At 34.2% G+C, this 10950-nt stretch overlaps 2 protein-coding genes across 4 annotated transcripts; one reads left to right on the forward strand and one right to left on the reverse strand.

Annotated features, from left to right (window-relative positions):
- The first annotated feature begins 206 nt into the window (after positions 1 to 206).
- On the forward strand, positions 207 to 1845 carry LOC114411936 (spermidine synthase 2-like). Of its 2 annotated transcripts, XM_028375685.1 has the most exons (6): positions 207 to 361; positions 472 to 544; positions 814 to 885; positions 972 to 1149; positions 1227 to 1353; positions 1478 to 1845. In XM_028375685.1, the coding sequence occupies exons 1-6, from the start codon at positions 350 to 352 to the stop codon at positions 1538 to 1540; spliced, it is 525 nt and encodes a 174-aa protein (XP_028231486.1). In that variant the 5' UTR covers positions 207 to 349; the 3' UTR covers positions 1541 to 1845. The 2 variants fall into 2 exon arrangements, with proteins under 2 accessions (XP_028231486.1, XP_028231487.1); XM_028375686.1 differs by lacking the exon at positions 1478 to 1845 and having other exon boundaries at positions 972 to 1144; positions 1227 to 1339.
- Positions 1846 to 3163: 1318 nt separating this feature from the next.
- LOC114411935 (nucleobase-ascorbate transporter 6-like) lies at positions 3164 to 9932 on the reverse strand. Of its 2 annotated transcripts, none has more exons than XM_028375683.1 (15): positions 9550 to 9689; positions 9299 to 9449; positions 8223 to 8320; positions 7888 to 8064; positions 7378 to 7478; positions 7034 to 7109; positions 6895 to 6954; positions 6588 to 6772; positions 5806 to 5902; positions 4760 to 4846; positions 4385 to 4443; positions 4201 to 4292; positions 4015 to 4092; positions 3745 to 3905; positions 3164 to 3636 (listed from the first exon to the last, which is right to left on the reverse strand). In XM_028375683.1, the coding sequence occupies exons 2-15, from the start codon at positions 9408 to 9410 to the stop codon at positions 3418 to 3420; spliced, it is 1602 nt and encodes a 533-aa protein (XP_028231484.1). In that variant the 5' UTR covers positions 9411 to 9449; positions 9550 to 9689; the 3' UTR covers positions 3164 to 3417. The 2 variants fall into 2 exon arrangements, with proteins under 2 accessions (XP_028231484.1, XP_028231485.1); XM_028375684.1 differs by lacking the exon at positions 9550 to 9689 and adding an exon at positions 9709 to 9932 and having other exon boundaries at positions 3182 to 3636.
- Between the last annotated feature and the right edge of the window lie 1018 nt (positions 9933 to 10950).

Genomic DNA, 10950 nt, shown 5'->3' on the forward strand with positions numbered 1-10950 from the left:
TTACGAATAAAATATTGATGACATCCCAGAGTGATGTGAATTGTGCAGACATCTAGACATGGCAAGATTGCAATTCCGGATGGGTATATCCAGCTGACAGAAAACGATGAATTTGCTTACCAAGAGATGCTCATTCACCTTGCACTCTGTTCCATTCCAAATCCAAAGAAGGGTTTTTGTTCATTCTTTCTATTCCTCACTTGCACATGAACTATCCTATCTAATGAAAAAAGAAACTTTTGTTTAAACATTACAGGTTCTGCTTGTTGGAGGGGGAGATGGTGGAATTCTTAGGGAAATATCACGCCACTCTTCTGTTGAGCATATTGATATATGTGAAATAGACAAAATGGTCATTCATGTAAGTTAGTCTTTAAGTTATTACTCCTTACTTAGTTCCACTTTTAACGTATTGCTTCCAATAATATATTCTTAGAACCATGTGAGTTTCTTATGCGTTTGAGTACACAGGTTTATAAGAAGTTTTTCCCAGATATAGCTGTTGGTTACGAGGATCCCCGAATGCATGTTCATATCAGAGATGGTAAAAAGTTAAACCATTTGTTTTTAACTTGCAGAACAAACCACACGAGTTTGTATAAGTTATGTTATTTATACAACAAAGTTTTATAATAATTTCTGCACATGAAAGAAAATCAAGAGACAGAGAGAGAAATGTGTAATAAGATAGGCGCGTAGTGGAGAAACAAAGAGAGAGAAAAAAAATGATCGTGGGGAAATTGTTGTAAAAATTTGTCGTACAAGTTATATTACTCAATTTATTTTTACCAAATTTCTAACAAACATATGCAGGAGTTGCGTTCATCAATTCTGTTCCTGAGGGCGCTTACGATGTCATTATACTGGATGCTTTTCCAGCAATGGGTAAGAAAACTTTGTTTCTTCCAAATTGCAAGTGTAGTGAGAAAAGAGTAGTTGGGAGAGAAATGATGAAATTCAATATGATGCAGGACATAGTGCAGATGTTCTTGCTGATAAATGCTTCTTAGAATCAATAGCAAAGGCTCTTCGACCCCGTGGAGTGCTGTTGTGGCATACGAACTCTGAGGTTGCAGATACCATAGCTAATTGCAAGATATTCAAAGGCTCCGTTAATTATGCCTGGGCAACAGTTCCTGCATATGTAAGGTATTCCATTCCTTATTTAACTTTCTATATTCTTGTTCGTTTTTGGTAACAAGTGTTTCTTTCTTCTTGTTTACCAGTGGGGCGATTGGATTCATGCTTTGCTCCACGGAGGGTCCCCCAGTGAACTTCAAACATCCAATAAATAAATTGAATCCAGAGAAAAATGGGGTAGCAAAGGGACCTCCTAAGTTTTATAACTCAGAGGTAATCCGTTGAAACTTGAAACGGTTTCAGTTCAAGCATTAACCTACTTGTTTTGCTTTATTCTATTTACAACTAACTTAAGAATTTATTCCTATCTTGCCTTTTATTTTTGTTACAACTACAGATCCATGCTACTGCCTTCTTTTGTGGACAAGGTTGGTTGATCCAACAAGATATTCATAAATAATTCGGTAGTATTAAGGAATTGTTGTTAGTTACCCTTTGTACTGTGTCGTTCTGCCTATTTATGGGTAATATGTTGCACGTGCGAAACTATCTCAATTTTATTTGTATTGGAGTATTGTAAGAGCTGCAATTATTCAACTGCAGTAGTCTCGGGTAGCTAGCTTTACTCTAGTTAGTCATTAGAGAGTTAGTTTCTGAGTTAGTTAGTTAGTTAGTGACAGTTGTTGTAACCAACAGAATAGTCTATAAATACTAAACTGTACTCAGAGTTTGGTGGTTAATGAAACTGAGTTGCTTTCCCTTTCATTTCTCTGTTATCAAATTCTATGATAGTATCAGAGCTAGTTCGATCAAGCGACCAACAATGGCAGAATCCAATCATTCTGGTTTTATATAAATGAGAAGTTGTATTCACAAAAAGAAAAAAAAATAACAATGAGAAGTTGATAACCTGCATCACCGTGAAGGTATTGCACATACAAAACTATTGCAAGTTTATTAACACCTACAAGAAAGGTACGTTATGATATGGAGTCAAAATATCAAACTTGTACAATCGATTACTTTACAAGAAGATACAGATAACAATGTATAATTTGTACGAGGCAGTATAGTATAACCGGGTCAAAAGAATCCAGATACAACAAGGAATCGCTGCTTAACTTCATATATTGTTGGTGAGTGATTATACAAGTTACTGGTAGCAAGATTCTAGTCTAGCTACCCTCGCAACTAGATAGAAGTGGCAAAAGCAGAACACATCTCTAACAGGGTAAACACTGTTAGAGAGGAATTTGACTTGTATCAAGATCTTTTGGGGACGTGGACATTATATACAAACCGTAAGGTTGGACAAAAAATATATCTTAAAACACAAGATAAGGATTGGTCCAATATATCTGTATTGCACACTAAAAGCAATAAAAGGAAGCTATGGACATCAATTGTTGGGGTTGTTGAATATTTCTACTAAAATCAATTGTATCATAAAATAGTACAAGAGCCATCTCAATTCAGTGGTTATGAGAATCTGCAAGGCTTCGATCTCCTTTTACATGGACACAACCCATACATATTAGCAATGTCATGAATTGTTCAAAACAAGAAGATTCCAACGTTGGAGATTCTCATCCATTTTCTCTCTTAATTCGTAGTGTCTGGTTAGCGCTAAATAGTAATTAACCCAACAATGGTATTTTAATATTTCTTCACCATGCTTATGGCAGTTCATTTTTTATCCAAAATTCCCACATTTATGATCAAATACACTTTATATTTCTTCTCAATCCCCACTATATTTCTTCCTCTTTTGTGCTTAGGCCTCATTGTTTAACACCCCTGTCCCCTCTCTTCCCGCCCCAAAAATGAATAAATAAAGGAGCTATTTTGAATTACTGTAGAGCTCATTGAACAAGAATTTATTCTAATGAAGAAAGGACCTACAAGAAATTTTGAAGATTAAAATGTGGCAAGAACCACTGATTGGAGTACTGTATCATTTCAAAAAATAAAATATGGTCTACGACAAAAGGATATTATTTAACATTACTCGCATCATTAACCCGATTAAACAATGCAGTTTAAAATAATCCCCTGTGAAATAAAATAATAAAAGTGAACATAATGAATGAAAAATAAAATGGGCACTTAACTACAGTGAATCAACTTTCCAAATTCCAAGTCAGCATTTACATAAAGAAAAGCAATATAACAAATGTTATAGAATATTCTATAGCAGAAGAGGACTTCATATAACTATAACCTGTAATAAGATCCAATCTCATATCAGAAAAAGTCAAATCACGACCTTTCAGAGACTCTTGTGACTCAATTTTGGATGAAATGAAACCCCCTATTTTTATTAGTTAAGCTGCACAGTTACACAGATGGGAAGTATTTGTTGAGGTTGAAAGGCAGTGAATAAAACTCTTCACTTCTTGTGTCAGTCTTGAAGGAACGGTACTTGTCCCACCAATGCTTTCCTCTATCTTTCCGAATAGCAGCTTCCTTCTTATGTAGTGTGTTGTCCAAGAAATATGCCACACAACCCGCAACAAAGGCTTTTGATTGGAACGGGACATTGATTATATCATTGAACTGCAAGGCACATAAAATTGTCAGTAAAAGTGAATTCGTGACAAAAGCTAATAACAAATTCAAGGTTTTTTTATAGTACATCACATCCATAGTTTCATAGTTCCATACCCATCTTGCTTTGGTGTGAACCGGACCATAACCATTAATTGCTGTGTACTCATTGAAGTACTGCGACACAGACAAGCCAATGAAGATGGAGTAGCCTAATACAAATATTGTTCTAAAACTGTTGAGGTTGCAGAATTGAAGAAAACTTAGACCTCCCGCTCCTACAAATAATGAATGGAAGTGGAACATTACACGCTGATTATTGTAAGTATCAAAGTAAACCAAAAGTTTGAATGTATCTTATGAGTATATCTTAAAAATGAGACATACCAACATAAGCGAAAAACAAGCAGTACAGTGCAGCAACAATGGGAGGTGGAATGGATGCAAAAACGGCTCCAAATTTCCCTACACAGTAAAGAAAAATTAGCAAGAGTTGATGGGAATAAATGCACTAGGTTAAGGCAAACTACATATTCAAAATTACAAGCACTGCACTGAGCTGCATCAACTCACCGAGAATTGAAAAGAAAATCATAAAACCGGCCGCTATTTGCACCACTCTTCGACTGCCAACACGAGTTAAAGCCAAAAGACCAGCATTTTCTCTATATGGAAACCAAACAAATACCTCATCAACAAGGAAGTTGTTTCCTCTAAATTGAAGCAACGTATACAAACAGAATGATTTCAGTCTTACACAGATACAGAGGATCCATTGCCAGTTCCAAACAATCCTGATAACAGAATGCCAACTCCCTGAAGAGAAGAAACAAAAATGCAAAATCGTCAGTTGATAAATCGACTTTAAACTACCATTATTTTTAAGGGTTAAATTTAGATCAAGTTCCATATATCTTTGTCATCAAATTCATAAATCAAATAATGACATGAGATAAGTTTTTCTTATTCACCAACATTTTTTTAATGGAGGCTATTTAATGTTGAAAAATATATCCACATGCCATTGTTTGACTTGCAAATTAGATGGGAAGGAACTTGATTTAAGTTTTGTTCTAAATGCAAAAAAAATACTTAAGATATTTATATGCAGAAGTATTAGCTATTTTTGTACCTGCCAACCGATGCCGCGACTAAGAATAGATGGTGGTAATGGTGTTGCACTTGCATACCGATAGACAGCAATAAAAGCTCCACTGGACTGCTTGTAACAAATGAATCGTGAATATATAAATTAATTCTAAAAGCATTACTATTCAATGATAATGCAAATTAGCAACTGTATAACACTAACTGAGTTAGGCACTGGTATAGAATACAAGATGGATAATCCTGGTTAGTATGTCATCATGCATGTAGTAATACTACCATGTGCAGGGTCAAAATTTAGTAAATTATGTATTAATAATTACAATTTCCCTCAAGAGAATGGAATAAAAAAAGCCAACTATTGCACTGATTGAACATAGCTGATAAACTAAGTCAAAATGATTTAAATCAATCTCCACCACCCCCACCCTTTTGGTTCCATTACCTTATATTATCCTTCCAGATGTTCATTAACATACCAACCATAGTCTCCAACCTAATTTACTGCATTTATGTAGTAATCATTTTCATATCATTGTTAAAGTTATCATATAAAGTCATTATATACATTAAGTGTGTGTTTGGTTTATTATGTGGAGGGTTTCTAACTGAAATCCAAACACACTATACATGGTTAACAGTATCAATGTGGTTCCCAATTTTTAACCGCCATTTTCTACATATGGCAAACTACTTATAAAATTTCTCTTAGGGTTAAAATCCTGACTTCAGTACTATATGCTTCTTCTAAGGAGGCAGAGAAGAAAAAAAATTCAATCATGATGCACTACAAGATTTGTAAAATTTATTTTAAGAAAGCAAGATAATTTCTCTAAAGATCAATTGTTTCCAAGAAAAATAAGACTGATATGATATCCAGAATGCCTGACTGCAAAGCTCTTATAAAATACACAGAAGAGACAGGAAATTATGAATATAAAAGCTAATAGAATAAATATAAATGTATAAATATGTATTACATAGGAAGGACAATACCAATTAATTAATAAATAAAAAGAACTCTTGTTCCAAATTAAAAATAGATAGAAAAGGTCTAAAGAAAGAAATTACCTCTACAAGAGCAACAAAGGATGCCATCATCATGGCAAAGGCTTCACCTGCATCAAATGTAGGTGCTCCCCATTGAAATGGATAAGGAACTCGTATCCTGCAAACCCAAAATACATGTTGAATACTTCCCCATAAGTTTCAAGTCACAAGGCTATGACTAAATAGAAAATTATCAGTGAATAATAAATTAATATCTCAAGGATGCAACAGAGTCTTGCATAAAAAATGTCAATTATGATCATGCTCTAAAGTTCAAAACAATGACAATATATATATAAAAAATTCAAAGATGACAAATGTGACAATTATTCACCAAACAATGATTCACAATTCCTAATTCATAACATACTGAACAGCCTCATGGCTTAAAACTAGCTTCCCCTGGAATTGATATCAACAGATGGGAATTGGGAAGAAAAGTCCATACAGAATTTAGAAACAGAGAAGAAGAAAAGGAAGGTAATCATAAGGCTAAATCAAAGTCAAAGCATCTTGAGGTTCTTCACATTGGAAACTCGGCTGTGAAGTTTCACAGAATCAACTAAGAGGGATCTCCCCAGATAGCAACAAGTCCAAAAGGCACCACTCATAAAAATATAGTATACTTAAATGGAAATCATAACAATAAATCTCCATAACCCCCCAATCCACAGAAGGTACATTTTTAAATTTTATAGTGAAAAATCACACCTCAATTTAAGGACATTTTGGCAATTAAATAATCAGCTGCCAGCGAAAAAATTCCATTTAGAGTAAATAGTCAATGAAATTCCACTACTAACCATGGGGCAGATTCTATTAAACCAGATCGATCAGTGCGACAGGTTGACTGTGTTTTAGGTGCAGCATGGTTGTATGCCCCTCCAACAGTGAGCAGATAAGCATATAACCATACAATTGCAATTGTAAATAAAACAGCGAACCGATCGAAGACATGTTTTCCTGCATGTAGCACATGAGGTACAAACTGCATGAAAACCAATAGCTGTTATTAACAAAGTTCCATACAAGCCATCATTATGCCATAAAAGTAAAGAAATGAACTGAGATCGTGATGCCAAGAGTTTTTGACACTCTAAAGAACTCTACCTGTGAAATAAATACTAGTAATATAAGCTCTGGCAGTCCAATCTCTACACATTTAGCAACCTACACACAAGCCAGTCATCAATATTGAATTTTTTTTATATATTAGCTTTGAACCCAAACAATTTAAATATGTACTTACCCCAGGAAAGCCTAACTCATAAAGCCCAAAACCAACAAGAGATACCAAAGGAACTGCTGAAAGTGGACTTAAGAACCTGAAGAAAGAAGTTGGAGTTACATCACTTAGGAATATTACACTCAATCGCAGGAATATTAAGTTCTTTTGATCCTTTCAGTTCACAGGGACTATATTATTGATATTTTCTTCAAACAAATTCAATTCAGAGTAACAACTGAGAATGAGCATATATGGTAAAGATGACCCTAAATCTAGATTACATTTCAATTCAGACATTTTTTTTCAACCATATATGAAGACCAAGAAAATATAATGCAGCCACTTACTAAGAACCTGAGACCAACCTTGCAACATTTCGCCAAAGGCCACTAAAGCCTAGTACTATTTGAAGAGTTGAAGCAACAATAAGAGCACCTTGGGTTGCCCGCATTATCCTCTTGAATTTCTGAATAGAAGAAAAAATAAAGCCAAAAAGTAAGAGGAAGAAAGTGATAAAATGCTCATGTGCATCCAAAAAACAAAATAGTGATGAAACAATTCCATCAAATAAGCATCAGGATCCAATGTCATATTCAGCTCGGTGAATTAAAATTACACTCTTTCTTCTATAAATTGTCTGCTTGTAATTTCAACGTATGCCACAAGCACCAGGAACTGAACCCAAGACCTTAGTCTTTACACAGTTCTAATGCATTGATTAACCCAACCCTCATTGGAAAACTATGCTCTTATTATTTCAAATAGAATAAATTTGCTAAATATTGATACAGATTACAAATCATGTGGATGCCTTTGTTTGGCAAGCATATCAACCGCACACAATTTATAGAAAAGAATCGTTCTGGTAAAAGGACCTCTATAGGATCTGGCTCATCACTGAATCGACCAGAAAGAATAATAGAGATTGTTGTTGCAACGTAAGTATAAGACCCTCCAATTACTGCAGGCAATCGAGTTCCAAACAGAGTTTGCAGCAATGTGTTAATTCCAGCTACAAAAAGTAGAGTTTGGATAACTTTTGCCTTCTCCTCCTGCAAAAAATGGACTTTCAATTTTCTTTGTTTTATAAATTATTTTTTGCTAGGAGAATAGTGCAACTTCAATCAAATGATCAGATAACCCTTTCAAAATTATTCCATTTGAAATTTAAAATTGTTCCTTTAATTATATTGAATTTGTTAATGCTTACATTGCCACCTCCCATCTGGGGAACAAGAGCAGTGGGAATTAGCACAGTTGTACCGAGCATCACAAGATAATGTTGAAAACCAAGAAGTATGGCCTCAGCTGCATCAGAATTGCACCAAATTTCTCATCAAATTAAAGAAGATGAAGAGAACCGTACTATCTTAGTCATATTTTCAACGCCATAAGCCCAGGGAAGTACTACTAGCAGTGGCTTAAATTTTAAAATTTCAACTACTTGGCATGATGTCAGAATACAGCATTTAATTTATCCATAAAACCCACATTGTTCAATCAAAAGTTGTTGAGTGTTGACTGCAGGCGGTGTTACAAAACGCTCCAAAATTTAATAAATGAGTAATAGTTTTTTAATCAAAAAAGAAAAAAACGTATTTTTAATCAGTAAAATATTTTAAAATTATAACATCAGGAGCCATAAATAGAATTAAAAGAACTAGCAAAAAGTCTATAAAGTACCCAACCCGGATCTGGAAATAATGAGAATAGTCAAAACTTACAGATGGGAAAAACCAGAAGTTTAATTTCAAATAAGTTTAATAAATTGGAACTAGCCAAATACAAATAGGGCATCGAATTGGTTCCAATTAAATTAGTACCACAGGAAAAAAAAAAAAAAAACCTTCGATTGCACTTTCATAAATTAGAACCCAAGTCCCTAAGATAAACAAACAAAAAAACATGATTAAATTGAAAATGAAAAATTTTGAGGCATGGCTAGTGAATTAAACAACCAATAACTCTTTCCCCTGATCTCCCTTAATTTCCTCCACATGCCTTCTTAAACATAAAATTAAAAATCGGTTTAAGAGTAAGTTTTATTTTTCAGCAGCATATTTTTGTTATCATCAAAGCACCTAAAAGGAAAGAATTTACCCGAAAGCCACTTTCAATAATTTGATTTAAAAAAAAAAGGGACAGCACGCGCAAACAAATATGTCAGAATCACAAAACATGCTTTTAGAAATACCATATCGGTAAAGATAACAGAAGAATCAGGTTCAAAGTAGGAGCACAGAGAAACAGAATCTATGATGAAAGAAAAAAGAGAAAAAAACTAACGCCATGGAGGAGGACTCGTAATGCAGTAAGAAACATTCGGTAACTGATCCTTCGGGGGATGAGGTTGTGGCTCATCAATCTTAGGTGCTGGAGCTCCACCACCTCCTGCCATAACTCTCTTTCACAGTTTCACACACACTCAGCAACAAAACTGCAAGGAAATGAAGGAATCAACGAATCAAAACGCAAATCTGAAACAAAAGTTACAAAACACACTCTAAAAACAAAAAAGAAGAAAAAGACTCAGCTACCTAATAAAAATGAGTGTCTAAGCTGAACAGAAGAAGAAAAGAAAGGGAGAAAAATGATAAAGTAGCTGTGAGTATGAGAATATTAGAGTGAGTAATAGTTACGACAATAATTGTGAAGTTTAAGAAAAGAAAGATGAGGAGAAAAGAATATAAAAGCACCTTTTAACAATGTTTGAGGGTGCAAAAACAAGGGGACTTTAAAGTAAAAAAAAAAAAAAAAAAAAACTCAGGTACCCCACACCAGCCACGAAATAAATAGAATAAAAAAATGGTTCGAGACAGTGAAAAGAAGAATGAAAACCCAGACGGTGGTGGCGTTATAGTTATAGTTATAGGGTAGTGTAGTGTGAAGTATAAAAAAGACAAGGAAACGATAAACGCGAACACGAATGAACTAAACTTAGTTTGCCACAGTCTCTCTCCCTTGGAGTATGTAATGTATGACCACGACTTACACAGTTCTAGTATAATCGTATGTTATGTTAATGTTTCGTTTTCATATTCATATACATATACCTCCAATTTTACTTTCCGACAATTTTTTTTTCATTTATATTTATATTATTTTTCCCTGTTGTCGTTTCGGTTGCGACAGTGGCATATGGCCGCGCCAAGTATAAGAAAAACCCAGCCTCGTGGCATGATGGTAATGATTTAAGGGTAATGTCGTTTATAGAATAAATGATAGTAAATGATGATTACATGAGAAAATAATGGGAAGGAAAAAAAAGGTGCAAAAAATAGTGATAAATTATTACTGGTATATTAATAATATTGCTTATATAATGATCAATTCATTTATTGCTCATTAAAGAAGGTGAATACAGAATACTACTGACACGTAAGGGAGAGTGGGGGACAAACACCTTCACTGCGTGAGTATCGTCTATCGCTAAAGTTTTGGCTGTACCAAGTTTTGAAACAGCTAGAGTTAATGAACATTTTTTAATTTTATTTGAGATTATTAAAAAGGAGTACTACTCCTATAATTGTAGAAATATTGAAGCTTACTTGCTAGAATTAATAAAGTCTAGTAGAGTTAGCAGTTTGAAAACGTTAAACAAAATAATTAAATTGGAGTTATTATTAATAATTCATTTGAAAGAGTTGGACATTTGAACCAAAAATTGAAGAGGTTTAGGTTGAAAATGTTGAATTGACCAAAGGGAGGGGGATCACGTGGCGAATATAAGGGCACCCAAAAAACCTAAACCAGTGAAGGGAAGGGAACCCACCAATGACTAAACCATAGAATAGAAGGGATTCAATTTTTTAAGACATACTAGTAGTAAGAAAAATAAGTAAATTAAATGAAAAAGGGAAAACATGATTGAAGCGCAAGAGAATAGAGAGGAGAGGATGACGACGCCGACAAATGCTCTTATCCCTATATATCACTGA

The sequence above is a fragment of the Glycine soja genome, chromosome 5, assembly GCF_004193775.1.
Source record: "Glycine soja cultivar W05 chromosome 5, ASM419377v2, whole genome shotgun sequence".
Classification (NCBI taxonomy): Eukaryota; Viridiplantae; Streptophyta; class Magnoliopsida; order Fabales; family Fabaceae; genus Glycine; species Glycine soja.